This window comes from Centropristis striata, chromosome 21 (genome assembly GCF_030273125.1).
Source record: "Centropristis striata isolate RG_2023a ecotype Rhode Island chromosome 21, C.striata_1.0, whole genome shotgun sequence".
Taxonomy (NCBI): Eukaryota; Metazoa; Chordata; class Actinopteri; order Perciformes; family Serranidae; genus Centropristis; species Centropristis striata.
This window is the reverse complement of record NC_081537.1, coordinates 12,416,531-12,441,198: the sequence shown is the minus strand read 5'-3', so window position 1 is coordinate 12,441,198 and position 24,668 is coordinate 12,416,531. Positions and strand designations below refer to the sequence as shown.

The window sequence follows — 24,668 nt, the reverse complement described above, 5'->3', positions numbered from 1 at the left end:
GTTGCCGGCTTCATGAGGAGATGATTTAGGCAAACAAACCAATTTTGACAAAAAAATGACTTTGGCGATTATTTTAACAGTGTGACGATATATCCAAACCGTCGAATGCATAGGTCAAATGTTGACCGATGTTGACATAGGCGTCTCTCCGCCCCTTGAACGTAACAGCTGCGGCATCACTTAACTGTCCGCATCTGCGTGATTGCGACATTTCCGACAGTCGCTGAAGGCAGCACCAGATCCATCCAGGAGAGCATCTGTAGTTCAGTGAGAGGAGAGAGAGGGCCGATACCACAGCAACAGACACCGGACACTGGCTCGTCGTCAGGAGTTAACAGGCGCTTTCCTGACACTCCGGGTTCTCGAAATTTCGTGACCAACACCAGGTATGATAACAGGGCTTCTGCTGTGTCGTAGTGCGTTGCATTGAAGACACAGACAGTCCGAAGCCCCATCAGCATCCGTTAGTGTCGAGCTAACTCCATAATAATGGGCTCGGCTAGCCAACACTAGCCGTTGCTAACGTTAATATTCAAACCCGCTGTGGGTAAAAGGTCAGCTAGCGTTAACGGCCATCTATTAGCTTCCCTTATTTTTAGCTTAATAGCTAATGTTAGTGTGGAGCTCTCAGATATAATGATATTACCAGGTAGATGGCGAAATACGTAAAGATGATTAATATCACTGTTACTACTGCCGAATCACATTTATATTAGTGTTCACGACCAAATAAGGCGTTGATTTGAATTGTTTTAACCCTCAGGAGTCCATCTATTTATTGAAAATACACAGCATGCTTTATTTACAGTAATAACTTAATTTATATATGATATGTAGACAATCATAGGAGCTTTCACAGTGTGCCTTTTATGTTTCTAGACCATTTTTAAATTGTGAATTTTCTTTCTACAATGAAAACTAGTAACTACTATTTTTAATTTACGTGCAAATAGACAGTTTTGTAGTTTTATTATTATTTTTTCTTCTGCTGTTTTTGTGTGTATAAATGGTAAAAAAGAAAAAGAAAAAAAAAAAGAAGGTACATTTCCATATACACCCGTGTCTTTTGTTTGTATTTTCGGTTCCTGGCAGCTTTATACTTTGTTATTTAAATTAAAATGAAAAATCTGACTGATAGCCAAGTTTGTGTTGAGAAAAAGGAGCCATGCATCTGATGTAAGGACAGACTGAAAGATGCTGAACACAGACAGAAATTAATGCATAGGAAGTTGACAAATTTGAACCAAAATGTCCTGGACTTCAGAGGTTTAATATCACTGTTCCTAATCAAATCACATTTATATTAGTGTTCACGACCACAAAAGGTGTTTATTTGAATTGCTTTTAATGAGAAGTAAGAGCTAGCTAGCTATAAGAACCCTTTTATTAACTCCTTTCTGCTTTCATTTGGGCTGACTATATTGAAAGGGGTGGAGGGTCATCCTGATTGTTAACGTTATTTACACAACAATTAATTCTTTGTTGACTGAGCTTTTGAAAGTTGTCCTACCGCATTCCTTATAACGCCACCCTGTTAAAATAATCACCTAACTCGTTTTTCAAGTTTTGCAGGAAACACAAAAACTGTAACATAACTTACACCAAAAGTGTAACATATGACATTTGTTGCAATTTTTTGAACATGTCTTTGTGACTTAAGCAATATATGGTAACACTTTATTTTGAAGGTGTTTACATAAGAGTCACACAAGCCTGTCAGAAACATGACATGTATCATGAGCATTGATTTTATCAAAGTGTCATTAAAGTTCATGACACATCCCATGTCATGTTTATGACAGTCACTTCTTTTATATATTTATAGCTCTCCAAAACAAAGTTTCAGTTGTTTTCAGTAAGATCATCAGATCATAAAATTACCGTCTTCATTATATCTATTTATCGTAGTTAAAGTCCCCCACCAAAAACATTTTAGAGTAATACTCTTTTTAAATGGTTTTCCCACTTAAATGTAAAGAGAAAACATTGAGAAGGTGCTGGAAAATTCAGCACTGTAACAATGAGCCCTTAATTTTGTGAGTAAACATTGAGTTTTTATACTGTGTGTGACAAGTGAAAAGAGTCAAATCTAGTATAAACACATTTTAGTACTGATTATGAGCTGAAGACTGGTCTTGACTGAGCCCTGAGCACAGGGATCTAAAGTTGTGATAAGATTACATTTTTGTCTTTTCAAGGTGATGCAATCACATAAAGGTGACCTTACTTCAGCTGAGTTAATTAAGAATATTTTTTTTCTCAGATAAGTGAGCTTTGAATGATGTAATTGTGTCTACAATGTGAGTATGATTACAGTAACTTAATGATGTTACATTTTCAGTTGTTTACATAATGAGACATTAACATACAGGTATTTCGCGTCTTTAATTTATTCTTTGTCAGACACACTGGCATTTAAAGGTTAGTCAAGATAAGTCACAATGAGGCAGGGTTGAGAATAAATCTGTCTGTGTGGTATGTGAAGTTCCAGTAACTCCTTACTTTTTTAGTTATTTACTTTGTAATGGAACATTTTTATCTTGAAAGGCAAAGAGCCACAAAACAAACATGCATATTAGAAAGAGACTTGTGGTCACAGATTGTAACAAGGGGTTTTAGTGTACATTTTAGTTTGCTTTCCTTTTCTAAACTGTTCAGGGGGGTTGCCCTTTCACCTAGTTTACATATTCTGCTGTTGCATCCCTGTGTCCTCTTCTTGCTCTGTCTGGACCCATTGTTAATGTTGTTCCTCATGCTCTGGCAGTTTGACAAAAATCAAAATGCACCTAAATGTTATTAAGGTGTTGTTTGGGTTGTGTCAGTTATTGGGGAAACATGTTTTTTTTGTACTTTTATAAACCTTTAAACTGTAACATCTGTGCACAGACTTATATCATAGCCCCTTCCCCTTAATTAATTTCTGTTGTGGAGATTTCTGAATAACTGAGGACTTGACAACAGGAGAGTGGTCTTTATGGTTTATTAAAAACTCTTGCAAGAGGACACATCAACCCACACCACATGAGTGTTGCAGCCTCTTCTGTGGCATTCCTTTATACAGTACATGGTCACTCCCAGATCACACACAGCTGTAAACAGTGGTGGAAAAAATATTTAGATCTCTTACTTCAGTAAAAGTACTTATACGACAGTGTGAAATTACTGCACTACAAATAAAAGTCCTGCATTCGAGACTTACTTAAGTAAAAGTACAAAAGTATTAGCATATCAAAAGTAAAAGTACTTGTCATGCAAAATGACCCGCTTAGATTGTTTTATATATTCCAAATATATTATTAATATTATTGATGCATTTATGTATGCAACATTACAGTTTTGTAAAGATATGGCTCATTTTATCTACTTAATACTGTTATGAGGCTTAATTTAGCAGTCAGTCGGTGCAAGTCCAATTTGTTTTATCAAGTGACTTCAAACTTCACAACACTGTTATACCATGTGAGATAATTCCATCACATTACCCTATTCAATTATACCATATGTGCAGCCTGATCAAAAATATCATTGTTAAGCTGTATCATTGTCTGGCAGTCTTTTTCATAACACAGCTAAAGACATGACCTCTGAGTAAATTGGGAATCAAAGTTGCAGAGATGCTGAGGATTACTACACTCCTAATGCTAATTAAGCTCTAAAAATGTTTTGTCCAGTGAAATGGATATTGGTAATACATTTAAGTGGGAGTAGCGTTTCCTTTGGTGTGCGTTCAGTCTGGACTAAACAGAGCGGGTGTGTTGTTTCTGTGTTGGCACTGATATAATGTGCTGATGAAACGTACTGCTGTTAGTCCTTGGATTGTATCTGCCAGATCTGAACTAAAGAGCAAGATCTCAACAAGACCTGGGGACGATGAGGGAATTTTGTTTGTGTATGTGTGTTTGGATTTCTAGACACACGCAACTAGAGCAGACGTGGCCTCCACAGGGGTGCAGTCCAGTGTCAGAGAAACTAAACCTCAGGGCATTATCCATAGCCTATTTGTGGAGGAAAATCAATTACCATTGCAAAGAGAGGCAGCTATTGCCCTAAACAAATATATCCAATGAGATCAGCAGCCAGTCAGCGCTTTCCCATCAAACTCTATCAGCTTCAAGCTGACTTTGCATTTGAAAGCCCTCATGAATAATGTGTCTCTTTTTCAGCTTTTCTTAAAAATGCTCATGCATAAGATGGATGTGTTTTGCCAGGCATGCACAAGCGGGTTTTGCAATTCATCATCAGTTTGATGAATCATCTGTAAGGTCTTTCTCTGCTACCACCTTCAGGACTCCTGTCAGTTTCATGATCACAATTCACACAGCGTTATGGTGCTGTTGACCGTGTACATTGCTCTTTTTGTTTGTTTTTTTCTTGGTGACAGTTTGCAGGCAGTTCTCCGTGTTGTAATCTTCCCCCAGGGTACCTAAATGTCACAGCAGAGGTCTCATCAGAAGTATCGTGCATAGTTTTTAACAACAAAATCCAAGAGTAAGCAGGGTAACAGCGAGAGACTGACACTACATAAGCAGTCAAGCTAAGAGTTATCTTTATTGTCTGACAAAAGATATATTTGTTACAAAGATGATGCCGATTATTATTCCTGAATTTAAAGTGAATGTGTGGTAACCTCAGACTGTATGTGAAGGTCTGTTTGAGTGTTTGGTAATCCTTTTACATCTAGGGAAAGCAGCATTCAAATGTTTGCAAATGTTAGTCACCTAAGTATATAAGTAATTGTGTATGCTTTCCATATTTACCTGAGATCACGTTTCAGACGTTTGTTGCTTGAGGCTTCACAGAACCTTCTTGCCTTTAGGTTGTTGGCTGACTATTGAAAAAATGTTCTTTTCTTCTCACTTTCTATCTTTCACAGCGTGCACAGTCATCATGGCGGAGGCCCACCAGGCGGTGGCCTTCCAGTTCACGGTCACCCGAGATGGCATTGATCTGCAGCTGTCCCACCAGGCCCTCACTGAGATCTACCTCTCTGGTGTGCGCTCCTGGAAGAAGCGGATCATCGGTATCAAGGTATCTCCACTCACACCTGTTGTCTGAGTCCTAAAACTGTTTATAACAATTTAGGATTGTCACAATACTAAAATTTTCAACTCGATACCGATACTCAGGAAAATATTTGATACTCGATACAATTTTCGATACCACAAGGATAAAAACAAAGAGCCCAAAATTTAACAGAAATATTTTGATTTACAAGAAAAATGCAACATGTAAAAATTAACAGAACCACAGGTTAAATATTTATAATAAAAATCAGTTGTGCAAAAAGAAACTGCAACTATGATAACAAGCTTCAGATACTCGATACTTTTGAAAATGAGTATTGTATCCGGATACAACGTTTTATTATCGATACTTTTTTGAGTATCGATACTTTTGACAACCCTATAACAATTACATATATACCTCCTTCTCTTTGGTGTTACTGCTTTTCTCACACTATTCGTTTCAGCACTTGTAAAATTTGAGCAAAATGTTGAAGAATCTTAAAGAACTCCTCCAATGACAATCTAGTTTTTAACCTTGCCAAGATGTTTATGTGGTGTTTTTATATGTAACATGACAAATCAGGAGTGAAATAAGCAGTCGATACCATAACCAGGGTTTCACACATCACATTTTCTGGTCATTCTTCTCAATTTGCAGGTTCGCAGCTTGCTCCTTTGCAATAACAAACTTGAACTTGGCAAAAAGTTACTTGTACTTTCACCTTTTTCATTAAAACACCGACACAGGCTGAATGCAACAGTGTTGCATCGTCTTTTACTGTTAATTGTTAAAAATGTTATGTTTTTGTTTTGGTTGTATAACCCTGTATGCAGAGTGCTCCCAGAAAAAGAGAGCATGCTCTCAGTGTTTTTTCCCCTTTCATCATGTGTGGATCATTATCAATCAATAATAAATGCCACACAAAATGACACACTCTTTCCTCTTGTCTGTGTTTGATCCCCACGTCCATCACTCATTCATTTCCCAAAGTAATTTGGATAAGAATTAAGGTTATTTTTTCTGTTTTATGCGTTTCATATCCATATCAAGTTGGTAATGCACCTCCTGCAAAAGCCTTAAATAAACAGTTAAATTACTGGTGATTTGGTTGTGCAAATCAGGCTGCATCTACTGGGCTAAATGCATTAGACATAGCCTGAGCATTTATATAATGTGTTTTACTTAAACACTTTACTATTTACTTGACTACTGAATTGTCACTGTGCATGTCAGGGTACTGATTGTCAACAGGAAGAATGGGATTTTAAACCAGTCTCTCTTTTTTCATGTTAACAGAACAGCGTGATAACGGGGGTGTATCCTGCTAGTCCTTCCTCCTGGCTATTTGTGGTAATTGCAATCCTGGCTACTATGTACACGCGCTCCGACCCCTCCATGGGACTCATAGCCAAGATACAGGAGCACCTGCCAGTCAGGTAATACATCTCTTGATTCGATGAAATGGTTAAAGTTAATGCATATTATTTTGTCTCAGCCTTTCTCTTTGTACAGCTAAAGAACAGAGACTCTGAAATTACAGCACACAGAGAGGGAGGGTGCCTTTGCTCACAAATCTAATATTCTACTTTACATAGCCAATACTTTTTTAATGCAGTGGTGGAAGAAGTGTTCAGATCCCTTAATTAAGTAAAAGTACAAATACCACACTGCAAAATTACTCCACTACAAATAAAAGTTAAAAAAAAAAAGTCCTGTATTCAAAACTTACGAAAAGTAAAAGTACAATCATCAAAATGTACCGAAAGTATCAAAAGTAAAAGTACTCGTTATGCAGAATGGCCCCCCTCAGATTGTTACATATATTCCAAATATAATATTAATATTGTTAATGCATTTATGTCTCATATCATGTTTTGTAGGTTAAGTCTTGACCTGAAAAGTAACTAAAGCTGTTAGCTAAATGTAGTGGGGTAAAAAGTACAACATTTGCCTCTAAATATAGCAGTGTATTAGTGTAAAGTTACATTAAATGGAAATACTTAAGTAAAGAACAAGTACCTCAAAATTGTACTGAAGTACAGTACTTGAGTAAATGTAATTAGTTACAATCCACCACTGGATATTGTTCACATCACTGATTTGGAAAATAATTTTAAATGTCATTACGCTTTATATTACCACTGTGAAACAGCTAGCTGTTCTCATTAAAAATTTAAAAAGTAATTTTCCTTTCATCCATCCTTGTTCCTTGTTGCTCTTTATTCTCGTTCAATATTTTACCGTTATTTGTTTCGCTCACTGCTCTTTTTTCCCCTCCCTGTTTCCCCTCCGTCTCCTCCTTTCATTTGCAGCCAGTCGATGAGTACCCAGTGCCAGACGGTGGTGTCAGCAGTGCTCTTCAGCACCATGCTATGGCTCTTACTCATCTTCACCATGCGCCTGTGCCTCAAACAGCTGCTCTCCTACCACCGCTGGATGTTCGAGAAGCACGGCAAGATGTCCAACACCACCAAAGTCTGGGTGGTCAGTGTTTTTTTCCACTTACTTTCACTGTAATCTGGTCCTGTCATCTTTGCTATGCAGTACCAGCACGAAAGCTACTGCTGCAAGCCGCAACAATATGTATGTTTTAAAGCCACCAGACTCCATGGAAAAATACAGTAATTTTTCTCTCACAGAACACGGGAGTTGCTGATCTAGCACTGCCTCGGTTGTTTAGTTTGTGTGTGTTTTTGTGTGACTTTGGTGATTCTGAACTGTCGCTTTAAAACACCAAACTCTTGTGTTCTGTGGGGTAGAATGACTGTTTTTGTCAATGGAGTCTGATGGCTTTGATGAGATAACAGCTTCAGCTCTCCCTGCATAAACGAAAAACCGGGCTGATTGACAGCAAAGTAAACTGGTGAACATATGCCAAAAATAGCATACGTGATATACATTATTTTTGTCTACAAAAAAAAACACAAATAATAAGCCTTTAGTTGGTCCAAATGTAATGTTTAGTGTATTTGTTTGTGATTGCCTTTGTTTCTATGCCAGGCGCTGGTGCGGATCTTCTCTGGCAGAAAGCCTTTGCTCTACAGCTACCAGGGTTCGTTGCCAAACATGCCTGTGCCTGCCATCAAGGACACAGTCAAAAGGGTGAGACCTCACGTGAAGCAGAGGAAATGACAACACGCTGATTACTGTCTTTGAAACAGATGGATCGCTTTCTCACATTCATCATTTTCTGCCTCTGCTGCACTAAATTTCCTTTGCTGTGTTCTAAGTGTTTCATCTGACTACACGCTTGTTGAGAAATGTATAAAGATGCAAGGTATCCCTTCTAAACTGAGATATATTTAAAACACAAGATTAGATACAGTGGAAAAGAGATGTGGTCTTATATCAGCAGAGTTTGATGTGGGTGTCACAAACCTTTTTTTTATATTTCTGTTTTTAGAAGCCCATGTAATCCTTATGATCATTTTATTTCTACTTCCTCTTTGCACTTCTCTTTTGTTTAGCACTTGGAATCAATGCGTCCACTGTTGGATGACACAAGCTATGAACGCATGACCAATCTGGCGGCGGAGTTTGAGAGCGGCGTTGGTAACCGCCTGCAGTGGTACCTCAAACTCAAAGCTCTCTGGGCCACCAACTACGTAAGTGGTCGAGCACAATGCTCTGCTTGAGTGTGGCTACTTCAAACAGCACTTAAATGTCCAATGCAAAGCAGGCCAAAGGAAATTTAAAATGTCATTAATAATGTATATCATTGTGAGGTTCTGTGGTTTAAATAATTGATCCTGTCTGAATATGTAAGTTGCTGCCAGTTGGCTGCAAGATAAGTTCCCTCACAATTATTTTATTGTGTCTTTGTTTTAATTCTTCAGGTTAGTGACTGGTGGGAGGAGTATGTCTATCTTCGTGGACGCAGCCCAATAATGGTCAACAGTAACTATTACGGCATGGTATGAACATCTTTTTGGCCTAAGAAATGTGCAGTCTAACCTGGTGTAGTCCATTTGATTGACTCTGTTTGGACATGTTGGCTGAAGCAGGTCTTAAGGGTTCATTTATTCTACTCTATTTTATGGATTTGAGATATTTAATAATTGTTTCTGTGAAGCATACTTGGGTAGAATAATTCATATAATTGTTACTGCTTATTAGACTAAGACAAGTAAATGTGTTTTTATCTTTTTATTAATCCTAGAAAAGTTAAAGCTGAGATTTTTTGGCCTCATTGGGCAGACATTCAATAAAACCATGGCAGCATTTTGAAATTCAAGGGATCTGAGAGAAAAATAGACTTCTATACCTCCTCTCGCTCTGATTTCAGGCTTTAATAAAAACTAGCCTGTGATGGCAGAATTTGGCCAATCACAGGTCAGAGAGAGGGTGTTCCTATTGGCTGTTCTACAGATGCAGAGGCATGTCCGTTCAGATGGTGAAAGCCTAATTCAGTGGTTGAAAATCCTGCAGGAAAAGTTGTTTTTCAAACATTGGCAATTGCCTACACTGCAGGACAAACCAAAAGAAGATGGAGTTATTAAAACAAGAGTGTAGAAGCCTCTCTGTAGCTGAGTGGTTACATCACATGCCACATAACTGCAACGTTCCAGATTCAAATGCAAATTAAAAAGGGGAAGGCTGTATTTCAAATTCTGGCTTTCCTTTATGTATTTTTTTTTGGTCTTTTCCAGAAAACTGCCTACCACAGTTTATACTGACAATTAATGTTTACTGTCAACATTTATATTCATACATCTTCACACATATTGTAATCTGAATGCGAATAAGTGTATTAAATTAACAATACCTTGTTTTTTATCAAGAGAACCATAGCAATAGTAACTTAGAAGATGCCATTTATGCACACCCCACCCAAACTGTCCAGTCAAAATGTATCCTTGTCCATCCCCAGGACTTCATGTATGTGACGCCCACACCCATCCAGGCGGCCAGGGCAGGCAACAGCCTTCACTCGCTCTTCCTTTACCGCCGCAAACTCAACAAAGAAGAGCTTCAACCTGTGAGTTTAGAAAGCAGTGAGCACTCGCTGCCTCATATACACGGAGGCGTTTTTTTATTCATGTCTCTTTGCTATGGCAACAGAAGACTTGTTCATCAAATGTCATTCATGTTGGAGTTATTTGTTTGTGAAAGCTGAAAATAATTACAGTAGAAATGTATGAGACTACCAGTATATGTTTCGTTTGACTGGAAAACATCCATTCATCGCTGTCTGTGTGTCATGAATGTTAAAGATAGATCCATTCATTTATTTAGTGTATGTGAAGACATTTCCCTCATGTTCTCATACCATCTCTTCCCTTTCCCCTTGCTTGATTTCTCTTTATTTATTTCCCTCTTTAAAAAAAATCTCCTTTTTTGCTTGATCCTGCGTTTTCTCCACTGCTCTCCTCTGTTCTTGCCTTCGTCTCCTCTTTTCCATTTTACCAGATCCGTTTACCAGGCTCTGGCATTCCTCTGTGTTCAGCTCAGTGTGAGAGACTATTCAGCACCACACGCATTCCTGGAGAGGAGACCGGTAAAGAGACTGACACACATAGACACACGCTGTGGCAACATGATGTTTCACACAGCGCTTTATATATATATGACGAACAGGTAGCTACAACACACCACTGCCTCAGAGCTGATGAGGCATACTGAAGGTGTCTGAGCCCTCTGGAGTTTTAGCGTGGGATAAAAAAATTGTGTGAAAGACTGTGTGTGTGTGTGTTTGTGTGTATGGTCTCAAGAAGCAATGCGCTGCGAATCACTGAGTCATAATATGTCTGCTGCAGAGGCCATCCTGTCATCTCTCATCTGTCTCCTCATGCCTTCTGGTCTCATGGCAGGTCTGTCTGGGTTTCTAAAAAGGGTCTGTCTCTAACTAATGTCTATTTTCTTCTGCCCACACATTTTCCTCCCTCTCTATTTCAACTCTCCTGTATTTGTTTTTTCATCATCCTTTTTGTTTCCCCTTTTTCTCTCCCTTACTTCCTTTCTACACTGGGCCGTCCTCCTTCATCCTGCTCAGTTGTTGTTGAGGTCTGCAGTTCCTTGCTGTTCCTATCAATTTGAGCGGATGTTCGACACTTGTCGAATCCCTGGAACACTCACAGGTAGTATTTATATTTTTTACACAACTGGCCCAATCCTAGATTTTTAAATTTCAAACCACTATGATAACAACACAAATGTGCTTAACATATTTTGTTGTGTATAATTAAGAAATTAAAACAAGATACATCCCTGTCTCTTGTTTTATAAATGTTCCTCGTCCATATGTTAATAAAACCAACATCTTGAAAAGAAATACTGCAGCACTGTCCTAAAATCAGGCACTTAAAGGTACTATATGAAGTAGGGATGTGTTTTTGGATGAAACCTGCAATCTCGATTATCTATGACGTTAACGATCAATTTATCAATTAATCCCTATCTTTTTATACATACTCAAGTATGTATAAAAACATGCATACATGAGCAAAATAAAAGATATATATACAGTACTATGCAAAAGTCTGTTTGATAATGGATGCTTTTATTTTGAAAGGACTTAAAAGACTTCCTGTCAATCGTAAAACTAACTCAAGTGAGATTAAACTGTAAAGATGACGTCAAGGAGTTCAAAGTTTTAGCCCCCGAAGAGGCATGAGGTTAGTTTTCACAGTAATCTTGCATATTTAAGAGTGTTTTGTGTTAGTTTTGTATAAAATTAAACTCAGTAATTCATGCTAGCAAGGTTTGATACAGTAAGCTAGTTTTGCCCAAATTAACACTCTATTATGTCTCTATTATGTATTTCTGTGTGTTTTATAATTGTTATTGCAACTTTCAGTTTGCAAACTGTAGCTTTATCCAAGTTAACTCTCAGCTCATTGGCTTATTCACGTACGGCCGCAGAACTGAACGCTCGGCCGTGTTTCAGTTCAGTGAGTACTGATACGCATTCTTAGATACAACGAAAAAATACACAGATCGATTAAAAATTCTATGTGATCAACCAAATTCTTAACGACCATTGATCGATCATTGATTAATTATTCCCATCCCTAATATGAAGCAACTTACGTGACAGAACGGGACCAGAAAGAAACAGAACCTGCAGCAACATCCGGGCATGAAAAGTGAAGCCAATACAGAAGTGCCTTAAACTTGCATTCTTTCGAATGGCCAGCAGGGGTCGACTCCACTGTTTCCAAAAATAAGTCTACGAGAAAATTACCCTGCTTCTTATTTGAATTGTTACGTCCATAAACATTCTCATAATGAGTTGATGGTCTCAATCACTAGTTTCAAGTCTTTTTGTTTATTATAAGGATTTTAAAAAATCTCCATCATACCTTTTAAGTAGGCTTTAAGTTCATCTCTTAAGTCATCTCAGTCATCCTCTTAGTACAAAGATAACCTAAAACTATCTGTTGTGGCTGTCGTAAAGATGTTTCACTGTTCATTTGAATTCAGTAAAGTCAAATGTGTGCCAGTGTGAGTGTTATATGTGTGCATATGAATCAGACCTTATCCCATCAGCTTTATGGGCTTTTAAAGTTGACTTGTAGAATAAAGTCAGATCACACAGCATCTTTCCCATGCCACTCTACATAACATGCATCCTGCACATCCACATTATCTATTTAGATTGTTTATCTATGTATGTTTTGTCTAATTTGATCTGAATTATATCATAAGGACATGTTACAGATTCAGTCGCTATGTGCTGCAATTCCAACAAAAATGTAATTGAATGAATGAATGCATTGCTGAAGATGAATGATGAATGTGAGAAAAACCCATGCCAGTCAGACAAGGTACACATAAATCCGTAAATGAATTGCATCAAGTCTTATGTATTTATGTTTCTAATACAGCACATGGCTTTTACTCAATTGACAATTTTTTTCCTTTTGTGTGCGTAGACACTCTCACACATTGGCAGGACAGTGACTATATAGCCGTATACCACAAGGGTCGCTACTTCCGTCTTAGGATGTACCATGCAGGCAGACTCCTGACGCCCAGGGAGATTGAATTCCAGGTTCAGAGGATCCTCGATGACCCTTCACCTCCCTGCAAAGGAGAAGTCAAACTGGCAGCCCTGACTGCTGGAGAGAGGTCTGTTTAACAAGCCACTAGCTTTAATCACATGGACAACACAGCGCACTGCATCCTTAATGTAATGCCCTTCTGTGAAATGTTTCCCAGAACTCCATGGGCTAAAGCCAGAACAAAGTTTTTCAGCAGTGGAGTCAATAAACGTTCTCTGGACTGCATTGAGAAAGGAGCCTTCTTCGTGACCCTGGAAGATGACGATGACGACATAAAGGCAGATGACCCGACACTTTTAGATTTCTACGCCAAATCCTTGATGCATGGGAAATGTTATGACAGGTAATTTGAGACCTAACTGATCACTGTCGTGTGAGCATGCAACACGTTTCATTTAATCTTTTTTTGGTTGTCATGCAGGTGGTTTGACAAGTCCTTCTCAGTTGTTTACTACAAAAATGGAAAAATGGGGCTCAACGCAGAACACTCTTGGGGTGACGCGCCAGTGATGGCACACTTATGGCAGGTAAGGAATGGAAAGAAAAGTAGGTTCAGATCTGATTCAGACTGAGAAGCCATCACTTATCATTGTTGTGTCTTTGCAGGCGCATTGTTCTAATGACTGTTTCCAGCTCGGTTATAATGCAGAAGGTCACTGCAAAGGAGAAGTGGATTCATCACTACCACGACCACAGAAATTGAACTGGGAAATCCCTCCAGAGGTAAGTTATCCATTCATATATTTCCCTTAATTTTTTTTTTTTTAAAGTAAACCACATAACAGTATATTAAGTAGTTCAAATGAGCTTTATCTTTACAATATTAAAACTACTCACATAATTGCATCAATACAAATAAACCAATAATATATTTGGAATATATAAAATAATGTGAGCGAGCCATTCTACATAACTAGTTCTTTTACTTTGATACTTTAAGTACATTTTGATGCTGATACTTTCTACTTTTTTAAGTAAGTTTAAATTGCAAGACTTTTGCTTGTAGTGGAGTAATTTTGCAGTGTGGTATTAGTACTTTTATTTAAGTAAGGGATCTGATTACTTCTTCCACCACTGCAGTAAACACATTCAATTCAATTCAATTCAATTCAATTCAATTCAATTCAATTCAATTTATATAGCCCAGAATCACAAATTTACCTTAAAGGGCTTTACAGACTGTACATGGTACAACACCCTCTGTCCTTTGACCCTCACATTGGCCAGGGAAAAACTCCTCAAAATACCCTTTTTAACCGGGGGAAAAAAAAAAACCTCAGGGAGAGCAACAGAGGAGGGATCCCCCTCTGGGCCGGGTAGTTGTGTGTGTTCTGCCCTTTGAGTGGAGTAGCTCAGGGCAGGGTGTGTGTGTGTGTGTGTGTGTGTGTGTGTGTGTGTGTGTGTGTGTGTGTGCTTTTGTTTAGTTGGCTAAGTGAAGATTGAGTAATTGGCAAAGTCACACACAGATTATCTGTTCTTTAGCTGTAAAACAAGAAAGTTTGCTCCGGCAGGTTAGGTGGTGTTTAATTTTGCCTCTTTTCAACATGGCAGCTGGCTCACAAACTTTCTCATTTTCCAGCTAAAATATTTGAGGAAATAAATAGGCAATGCAGTGACAGAATCATGTTTTTTTAATCTTGATTCAGTGTTCCCCAATTTCCTTGTTTTTATCATATTTAGTCCATATTAAGTTTGCCAGGGTTCAGACATGTTACCACATGTTTTTGTAGTGACTGTGACAATTATAAAGTTACCCTTCTGAACCTTTAACTTTGTGTGTGTGTGTGTGTGTGTGTGTGTGTGTGTGTGTGTGTGTGTGTGTGTGTGTGTGTGTGTGTGTGTGTGTGTGTGTGTGTGTGTGTGTGTGTCTCAGTGCGAGGAGCAAATTTCTCAGTCTCTGGCAGTGGCCCAGGCCCTGGCTGATGATGTGGACTTGCACGTTTTCATCTTCCGAGACTTTGGCAAAGGAAAGGTCAAGAAGTGTCGAGTCAGTCCAGATGCCTTCATTCAGATGGCTCTTCAGTTGGCCTACTACAGGGTAAGCCTCCCTCTGAAGTGTGTGTGTGTGTGTGTGTGTGTGTGTGTGTGTGTGTGTGTGTGTGTGTGTGTGTGTGTGTGTGTGTGTGTGTGTGTGTGTGTGTGTGTGTGTGTGTGTGTGTGTGTGTGTGTGTGTGTGTGTGTGTGTGTGTGTGTGTGTGTGTGTGTGTGTGTGTGTGTGTGGGTCTACATTAAATTTCTGCATTGCATTCAGTTGCATGTGAATTTTGTTTCTGCATTCCAGGACCAGAAGAGATTCTGTTTGACGTATGAAGCCTCAATGACCCGTCTGTTCAGGGAGGGCAGGACAGAGACTGTTCGCTCCTGTACCAGTGAGAGCTGTGCCTTCATCCGAGCGCTGGAGGGTGGAGAGGTGAGACCACAGAAACTCTCCCTTAATTTTGGTGGAGTATATAATAACTCAAAAGCGGATATTTAAAGGTTCCCTGATTAAATTAAATCTGCATTGCAAATTATTAATCTAACTGCCATTTCCGTTGCATAAATCATACGGTGTCTATTTTTAAAATGTGATATGCCAAGCAGTCATGCCGCTTATGCTGTTCCTCATCAGGCAACAGATGTGTGCAGACGTTTGTTCCAGGAAGCCACAGAAAAGCACCAGAATCTATACCGTTTGGCTATGACTGGAGCTGGCATCGACAGACACCTCTTTTGCCTCTATGTGGTGTCCAAATACCTCGGAGTGGAGTCTCCCTTCTTAAAAGAGGTTCATTTCTTTTCTTTGTCATTGTTATATAAATATCAGTCTGTCTACTTCAGTATGAGTCCTTAGAAGAGCCAAGGACTAGTGACTAGTGCAGTGACTAAAGCAAACTGATGCAGTGGCTTGTTGTGTGTATTTCAGATGCAGTCTGAGGCCTGGCGGCTGTCCACCAGTCAGACTCCAGTTCAAATTGAGATGTTTGATGTCGTCAACCACCCAGATTATGTCGTCTGTGGAGGGGGCTTTGGACCGGTAAGTACTTCATTCCCAAAAAGGGCCCGAAGTGGACTCAGCTTTAAAGCTAGTTAAGATACTGGCATCCTCACCATTGGTACCAACCATATCCAGCTGTTTTAGGAAGTTGCTAAATAATGCTTTAAAGTTAGGCTAAATTTAAGTGAGGAACAAACTACCATTTGACCATTTTCAAAGGGACGTCTGACCTTAAGATATCTAAATAAATGGGAACCCACAAGTCTCCCCTTTACAGACTTTATGCTAATCGCTTTGAGGGCAGAAACTGCAGTTTTTCATGCAGTGCAGTATAAATGTGTTATTTTCACCTGTTGTATTGAATACTTCTGCATAACGGGGACCTTGAACAGTCTTGAATTGCATTAATTGGATATCACAGAAAATCTGAGACTCTTGTGGTTCTCAATGAGCCCAATCCTATTCATGTGTGATGATGTTAGTCCCCTAAACTGGAAACCACAAGTAAACTTAAAACATTGTAGAATGTAATTTAACCAGTTGTTTAATGTAATTACATTTTCCACATTACATGTTTTACCATGCAGTAGCTTTTGCATTAGTGGACACTAATTTGACACATTTCAGTCTTTCTCTCATCTAAATCTGACACTGTAAAAGTATACAGATATTTTTAATTTTTTTTTTTTTCTTGTGCATACAACACAGGCTCTTCCCATTTGAAAGTGACCTAATGTTATGATATTCATTAAGCAGCCATGAGTATAACTTTAGTCTACATCTGTTTCAGGTTGCTGATGACGGTTACGGGGTGTCCTACTGTGTCGTGGGAGAGAACATTTTCGGTTTCCACATCTCGTGCAAACACTCATGTCCAGACACTGTGAGTGTAATCCATGTTCCTATTTCGATTCATGAGAGCAGATGACAAACTTTTTGGGATAAAGTTTAGCAAAATCCAAAATTTTGCTAAACTTTAAATTCTACTTCCCTAATTCTTTATTCCGTGCCTCCCCTCCAGGACGCCCATAGGTTTGGTGGTGAGATCATAAAAGCCCTGCACGACCTGCTGGAGCTGCTGAGCCCTGGCCGAACAGAGCTCAAGACACAGCTGAAGTCATCAGAAGTCAAGAAGAACCTGTAGGCAGTTACTCAGGAGAAAAGGGTGCTGAAGGGAAAAAGTGCAAGCATAAATGTTACACTACAAACTGAGGCAAGACAGGGTGTGTTACATGAGGCTTTGGGAGACATTTTTAGCCAGCCAGATGATATTCAAGGGACACCGTCAATGGGAAAACTGATAAAATGGAGGGAATGTTTTTACTGATATGCATCTATGTTTGTGTGATAGGTGTGTGAGAAGGTAAAAGGTCCGTAGGTTAATAAATAACAAAGAAGTGTCATTCAATTGCAGTAGGGCCTATTGGTCTAGTTTAGGGATGTCCCGATCCGATACATTTAATATTTAATATTGATCCAATAGTTGTATTTTTTCCTAATTAATACAGCTGCACACTTCAGTTACTTTCAAGTTATTAAAATCATATATGCTTGACAGCTAAATAGCTCTGCTCTTTTAAGAAAAAAATGACTGCATCTAAGCTGTTACATAATGCTTATTTATCTTTTAACAAAATTAGACAGTATAAAATAGGAAACCATCTCTGTAATCCTTTTGACATTGTCACTGTTTCGAGGGGATTTCTCCTTTAAGTGTCCTCTAGTTTTCGTTGCTTGACTGCAGCCTGCGCCTGAGTTACTTGAATTAACTGTGTTACGTTTACATCTTTATTTTAGTTTTTTTTTGTTGCACAGTTTAAATTAATATATTAACCTACTCACACACATGAAGCGGTCGTTAACAGGATGACAGCAAAACACAAGAGACTGAGTTAAAATTTGTGCACATAAATAAACAGTCTCATACTGTACTCACGTTGCTGTGCATGAAAGCTTCACAAGTAAAAACATCAATGCAACAGCTGACTAAAAAAAAGGATCAATAAAGCAACAATCAGATCAAACTCAGTATAACTCAAAAACCGATGGCAATCAGTTATAAAATACCTTGATCGGCCGGATACATTTGAGATCGGATTGGGACATCCCTAGTTTATATTACAGTCAAAGAAATAGTCAAAATTAATTCCTGTGATACATTTTAATTGTTTTTAAAAGGATAGTATGAATCGCACACCACTCAAAGTTGGGGTTCACCTTATTGCAGGGAGTAATTTAATATAGATTCAAGTGCAGTATGCACTTTTTGTGCCACTAATTTTATGTTGTTGAATTTTACTTTATTTTATGGAAAGAGTGATGCATTTTGAGTCAGGGAGCATTAGCACAAAGAGAAAACATGCACCATCTGAATGCGACATTGCTGTTACAATAACACTACGTATTTTAAAATCTTGGAAGTGTTTACGCATTATGTACAAATCTGCTTTCTACAAAAACATGATTGTAATGCTACATGTAGTGAAATGACATGGCTTTATTCAATTCATAGGCTGGCATTACTGTTTGACTGGTGTTATACTCAGAGACAATATACCCAGGAAATATCTCTTCATCTTTTCAAACATATTCACAATGTACATTCAAATATTGTAGGTCAGTTTTCTTTTAGGATTCATTTCAAACCTAACCGTAAAAAACTGTACTGTAATGAACTCCAGTTATTTCACTGCCATCTATAAATCTGTTTTGTATTGATTTTTATCACTGTATTATTGAGGAAACACCATAACAATGCAAGCGATATTTATGAGCATCATGTGCAGGTATTTAGTGTTGAGCAATGCTGCAGGCCAGATGTGGATTACATGTGAAGCCATCTCGTTTAAATGATGGTGTGTGCGCCAGTGACACAGATTCTTCTGTTGTTCTTCATTTATTATTGCCTTTTTTGTTTTCAGTTGAGCTTGTCTCGTTGTATTACTATTGTCAGCCTTTTTAATGCAATATTATGGGGGAAAATAAAGTTATTCTTAAGAAAAAAGTTTTTGTTTTTGTTGCCTGAAAGAGTACATTAATTTAGCGTTAAACTCCTATAATATTGTGCACTTAGATGTAAAAACAAAGCAAAATTGATGCAACAGAGTCAGAAACATCTCTTTTTATTCTGTGTTCTTCTCTATCACTGGTGACTACATTACCCAAAATGCAATTCTACAGAGGACATCACACAATCAGATTTTGCACAGCTCCTTAGATTAGATTTTATCACAATAAACAAACAAAAAAACAAGTATACCAAGCAAAAAACAGCAAATTGAATAAACAACATACTTTTTTATGTCAGAAAAGGAATCCTACTGTTAAAAAAAAATTATATTTTTATCAAGAACTTAATGTTAAACATGAATAATGCGCAGTTACCTCTTGGGCCACAAAAGGACGACGGTCTTTTAAGATGAAGCTCGAAGGCTTTGATTGTTATGTAGGAAAAAATGTATGGATCTTTTTTAAATATTGTTTCTGCAAAAGGACACAGCACAGATGTTAATGATAAACAAGAGTGAGCATTGAAGAGTGTTCGAAACTTAAATTTAGCCTCAGTATTATATGAATAATATCTGTGTGCACTGCAAGAAACGTAATGGCCTGTGTATAATTAATTCTAATAATTATTTTCTGTTTACCTAATGCTAGGGTTAACTAAATGCTAACACGCCCATACAGACACTCAAAAGTAACTATTATGTCTTGTTTTTCACTGCAGGTCATTTCATCGTGGCAACTTCACTTCAAATTATTCAAACAAGCTTCATTGATTTTCTTCTTTTCTTCTTTTTTATGGAAAATCCTCCCATCTGGTTGGACTCTCCACTTAAGCATGATCACCTCAAACTTTTGTTGGATCTGTGGAAGCAAAAGCAAACAACAACAAAACACCTTAATTCAAATGAGCTTATTGTGTTACTATAATTGCCCATGTAAACTGTTTGTGAGAAGACGACTTAATAACTACAATCTGCTGCACTCTAACTTACTTGGTTCAAAATGGCTTTGCTCACAACAGAGTCACTGAACTTTAAGAATGCATTTGACTTCATTTCCATCCTCACAATCCATTTTCTTTCTTCTCTGGCTAAACAAACAGAAATAAAACATCAAGTATACTTTTGGCCATGTTGCACAGAGCAAATTTGAAAAATGTATACTTGACAGAATTAGACTGTTACAGATGTTATGTGATCACCTTTGTAGCAGATGAAGGAACGCTCGGAAGTACACCCTCTGTCAAACCACTTCTTTTGAGAAGGGCTGTACAATGCACAGTGTCCGTCATTATTTGGCTGAGATTTTTCCCAGTATCTGAGGGAACTGTTGCTGTGGTCCGACCATTCCCACTCATCTCTGAACAAACCGATCCACACCAGAGACAGCGAGGACGCATTTTCATTAATCATTTGCTGTAACGCCTGATTCTCAAATTGGCTCCTCACATTGGCCAAGTCTGCATCATTTAGGCGACAGTACTCCTGGGCTTCCCTCCATGACTTCTCTTCAAGAATGAGAGTCAATCCACCGGACCCCACGTCTGTGAATATTGTAAAAGGTATTGTAAAGATTAAAAGGTTTGAAGAGAGTTGCTACATGCACTTAAAGGTGCATTAAAGAGATATTCCAGTCATTTAGTATTGCACTTTCATAAAGTTAAGAGAGGTACAAGACACTTTTTAATTGTACTGGCCAGCAGGGGGGTGTTTGCAAAGACAATTCAGACGGTGTAGAAGAATTCAAACTGTTCTTTGGTTTTCCACTGGGAAATCGGACCAACAAGACCAACTCGGTGCCATTGAAAGAGACCAACTAAAAAGTGTATCATTCATTTATTTGATTTGTTAAACTGCTGTGTGATTGGTACGGGCTAGCGCTAGTGTGCTAACGTAAGCCGCCAACTTAAAAAAAACCTAGCACCATTGTTACGGGCCTGTGTATGGCTTGTTGCTTTTTGTTTCTCTTTTCTCTGTCCTTTCAGGTACCGCCCATTACCTCTCGGCCATTGACAGCAGCCGGCTGATTCAGTGAGGAGAGTGCTCCTGCAGCCAGTGGGTCGTGGTGTGCGGTGTGTGAGTTGTGGACGTTTCTGGCCGGTGTCGTCTCGTTCTGAGAAAGCCTTTTCTTTGTGATACATGCATTTTGTGAATAAATCCCTGCGATTGCAGACGGTCCTTAGTTACCTTTGGTCTTTGCTTTAATTGTTGCCTCCCTATATTCCCCTAGATTAATTTCTGCTCTGTCAGGGTCATAACAACCATCTAAGGCACTCACTGTCAATTTAAAGCCGTCTTACTTACCTTCTTGACAGACGAAAGGGAGTGTTGTTTCACACAGAGCACTGAGCCATTTCCCATCAGCCCTCATGCCTCCACAGTTGTGAGAAGAATCAGGTGAACCGGCCCAGTTAGTGTATTCAGCTAACCCGTGACCGATCTGTGCTTCCCCTGCAGACCACAGCCAGGACCCCACCCCGGTCTCCCTCAGACCGATCCAGCTTTGTCTTGTGAGGCCTCTGGCTTCAGTCACGGCCACCAACCTCTTCATGTCGTCATGGCTGCCGATGGTAGCGAGGTCAGTGTAGTTCTCTCTGCAGTAACTTTGGGCCTGGTCCCAACTCTTAGCCTCGTTTATCACATAATAATCTCGATGCATGTTTGAGCCCAAAGGGATGCAACCTGCAGACGAAACATCAAATAAAATAGTTTTTTCGGTTAGAACGTGTATTTTTGTTATACCATTTAACAGAAAAACACTTACTTGAAGCAAGCAGCAAAATCAGCAGATGGTGCATATTTTTCCTAGAAAACAAGAGGAAAAAAATCAAATCAAACAAAAGTTAAAGTCTCAAGTGCTTGTTTAAAATGTTGTCCCTTTAAAGTATTTGAACACTAGTGATACACCTCTCAGTGCAGGTAAAAGCTTTTAATGAGGCTACAAGTTGAATCATGTTTGAGAAAGACAATTTATATATATAAATACTATACAGTAATTGATCGCATTAGTAGAAAAGTACGGAGGCAGGGAAAGGCCATGCTTGCAATTACTTTTTATTTATAACAAAATAATTAACCTGTAATCTTAATAACAGCATTAAAAAAATTGCAAGCATGCCTGCTCTGCTTCCGTAGAAGACAGATTTTAACAAAAGTACTAAATTCTTTCAGTAACTTTATTTCTTTATTGTTACATAAGCCAGAAAAGGAGAAAGCAAACAAGTTCTTCAACATAAGAAATAAAATGACTAAAACAATAATATACCTTTCATAAATTGCTGATTTGAGTTGCTGCTCTGTTTTCTAAATTAAATGTGGACGTGGATAATGCATTAACAGCAAACATCTGAAGAGCATCTCAGAAAGCAATGATTATTAGATTGAATAGTTCAAACAGAGAAAATGAAATAGCTAATATTTTGATACTACATTAATAATTTAAGTAATTTAAAGCTAAATATCTTTGGACTGCTGGAAGGAGAAGAGAGATATTTCATGATGTCAAAAGGTAAAATGTGATGGACACAACTTATGACATTTTATTGACCAAAATATTTACTGAATAGATGAGAAAGTGGTCTGACTGATCAATAATGAAAATAATTGTTAGTTGTGTCTTTAATCTATTGGTTGACACAAATTTATGGTATTTATTTGTGCTATCGCTAACTAATAAAAAAAAGATAATAATGATAATAATTTGAATTTAGGGTTTAAAGCATGAAAATATATAACTACAGGATTTAAAAAATATAAAGATATATTACAAAACATATATATGTTTTTATTTCCCAGAAACAATTACATTTTAAGATAATTAGTCTAAAAAAAGACCAGATTTGATCTTACCTGATGCACAGACGTTCCCTCGTGAGCGTTAAATAAAGTGCAGGTTGTTATTGTTTCTTTCTCTCTCTCTTCATGCATGTTGTGTTTCAGTCCTTCTCAAAGTGCTTTCATATTTGTCTTTATGGAAATTTTGTCTGCATTTGATCATTGCAAGGGCTTATTTGCATTCACAGGTGTAGTTTTGCAATTAGCTAGCTCACATATAATAATGTCGGTTTCCACATAGATCCATCCATTTTGGGAATGTACACAGGATTTCTTTCGCGTCCTGAGAGAAATTGTTATTGTTTTTCCTTCTTATTCTTTCTCCTCTGTCTGTGTTTGTCTTCTGCCATCTGTCTTTGTGTCTCTTGTTTCAGCTGTGAGGTCATCAACAAACCCTTCGCTCATTATCCTGCCCGTCAGACTTGAGCTCATGCTCCCAAAAGCCACCAATAATCCGCATACAGTCCCCTGTCCTTCTTTTCTAAATTTTGCCACACACACACAGACAGACCTACACACGCACACGTTTTATTCCAAGTCCCCTCGCCGTCACCCTAGAAGACCCCTTATATAAAGCTCTGTCTCCCCTCTAGTTTTTACTCCACTTGTTTTTATCATCAGTGAATCGTCCTTTTGAAGTTCAGGTATGTGTTTTGACTTTCCTCTACACTGCTTTTTCTTTCTGAAAGGTGTTTATTCTCTTACGCTGTTGTAATGTTTGAACTATGTGACCAACTAGAAGCAGTGACTCCATTATATTTAGCTGGATCTTTATGTGGCACTATCAGAATAGAGCTATGTGTATGTAGTTGGTTTGATAACATGCAGTCATATTGTTTAGGGAGCGTAAACATTTGACACAACAACAAATTACAATGTTGTAAGATGAATTTCAAGGCAGTGAAAGCATTTGCTTAAAGCTGCTATAATCAATATTTTTATAATAAAAGCTGATCAAATAATTATGTGTATTTTAAGAGGGTTGCACATAGTGTCTTTCAGCATCTTTAAGTTAATTGTTGTGTTTTTCTGGGTCACACCTTTACTGTTTTATTCCTCTCCCACCACTGGAGCAAAAAAACCACCAACCCTCTGATGGTGTTTTTTGCATTTACATACAAGATCAATGCATCTTACAAGCCAGACAACATGAATGACAAAACTCTGTATGCATAAAGTGAATATCACTCAAAATGTTGCAGGAAATACAAAGCAAATGGCAAATGCAGTAAATCACAGCAAAGTATGTTTATTTTGGGTCCATACTGCTCTGTACCGTCAGTCATCAAGATGTATCATCTAGCTTCAACTGCATTTGAATGCAGCATTAAAACTCAATTTAAGCTATATGCCCAGCACCAATACATAGATGGACACAAAGTTAGCAATGATGTTAGTTTGTGAGCATAGGGGAACATGCAGCAGCTAAAGAGGCAGATATTTCCCATGGGAGTAGTTAGAGTCTTAATAACAGAGCTAAAAAATGAGCGAATATTGGAATCATTTATCAGGTGGCCGACTCAAAATGAATGACTAAACATCTTCCTCTTCAGCTTTCTTTCATGGTATAACATCACAGACAACATATTCAGTACCTGCTTGTTCCTCATGAAAGCACTATCATGTTGAGTGAAATATATAATCCAATGCTGTGTTTGGTATCTTTGAAAACATTGGGATTTCAACTAAATTACAATTAAATTCAGGTGGATTCTGGTAAAGGTGTGAAAGTTATTCTTGGTGCCCTTGGCCTCTGTGTCCGTCTGTTTGATCAGAAACATTCAACAGTAAAGCGATGTGATGAATTCCTCTTCCAATCCCTCATCTGCCTTTTGTCAACGT

The 24,668-nt window shown here is 38.2% G+C and overlaps 2 protein-coding genes across 4 annotated transcripts; one reads left to right on the top strand and one right to left on the bottom strand.

Annotated features, from left to right (window-relative positions):
- Nucleotides 1-43: 43 nt before the first annotated feature.
- Nucleotides 44-17,966, top strand: LOC131959330 (carnitine O-palmitoyltransferase 1, liver isoform-like). Of its 3 annotated transcripts, none has more exons than XM_059324492.1 (19): nucleotides 44-386; nucleotides 4,883-5,028; nucleotides 6,304-6,443; nucleotides 7,320-7,491; nucleotides 8,008-8,109; nucleotides 8,475-8,612; nucleotides 8,844-8,921; nucleotides 9,878-9,985; nucleotides 10,417-10,504; nucleotides 12,882-13,077; nucleotides 13,168-13,353; nucleotides 13,432-13,537; nucleotides 13,617-13,733; nucleotides 14,884-15,048; nucleotides 15,292-15,420; nucleotides 15,622-15,777; nucleotides 15,916-16,026; nucleotides 16,778-16,870; nucleotides 17,009-17,966. In XM_059324492.1, the coding sequence occupies exons 2-19, from the start codon at nucleotides 4,888-4,890 to the stop codon at nucleotides 17,129-17,131; spliced, it is 2,349 nt and encodes a 782-aa protein (XP_059180475.1). In that variant the 5' UTR covers nucleotides 44-386; nucleotides 4,883-4,887; the 3' UTR covers nucleotides 17,132-17,966. The 3 variants fall into 3 exon arrangements, with proteins under 3 accessions (XP_059180475.1, XP_059180476.1, XP_059180474.1); XM_059324493.1 differs by lacking the exon at nucleotides 10,417-10,504 and adding an exon at nucleotides 11,000-11,084 and having other exon boundaries at nucleotides 4,874-5,028; XM_059324491.1 differs by having other exon boundaries at nucleotides 4,874-5,028.
- A 1,145-nt stretch (nucleotides 17,967-19,111) lies between these two features.
- LOC131959947 (lymphocyte antigen 75-like) lies at nucleotides 19,112-21,651 on the bottom strand. The gene is made up of 5 exons (XM_059325162.1): nucleotides 21,297-21,651; nucleotides 20,992-21,152; nucleotides 20,195-20,588; nucleotides 19,986-20,083; nucleotides 19,112-19,854 (listed from the first exon to the last, which is right to left on the bottom strand). Exons 1-5 carry the CDS (start codon nucleotides 21,649-21,651, stop codon nucleotides 19,735-19,737), a joined length of 1,128 nt encoding a protein of 375 aa, XP_059181145.1. The 3' UTR covers nucleotides 19,112-19,734.
- Between the last annotated feature and the right edge of the window lie 3,017 nt (nucleotides 21,652-24,668).

Bases quoted from the DNA above. Each gene is read 5' to 3' on its own strand.
- LOC131959330 (XM_059324492.1), top strand. From the start codon at position 4,888: ATGGCGGAGGCCCACCAGGCGGTGGCCTTCCAGTTCACGGTCACCCGA. The intron at 8,922-9,877 runs GTATGAACATCT...GTCCATCCCCAG, and splicing joins ACAGTAACTATTACGGCATG to GACTTCATGTATGTGACGCC. The intron at 10,505-12,881 runs GTAAAGAGACTG...TTGTGTGCGTAG, and splicing joins CATTCCTGGAGAGGAGACCG to ACACTCTCACACATTGGCAG.
- LOC131959947 (XM_059325162.1), bottom strand. From the start codon at position 21,651: ATGCATCGAGATTATTATGTGATAAACGAGGCTAAGAGTTGGGACCAG. The intron at 20,084-20,194 runs GTGATCACATAA...CTGTTTGTTTAG, and splicing joins TTCCTTCATCTGCTACAAAG to CCAGAGAAGAAAGAAAATGG. The intron at 19,855-19,985 runs GTAAGTTAGAGT...TTGCTTCCACAG, and splicing joins GCAAAGCCATTTTGAACCAA to ATCCAACAAAAGTTTGAGGT.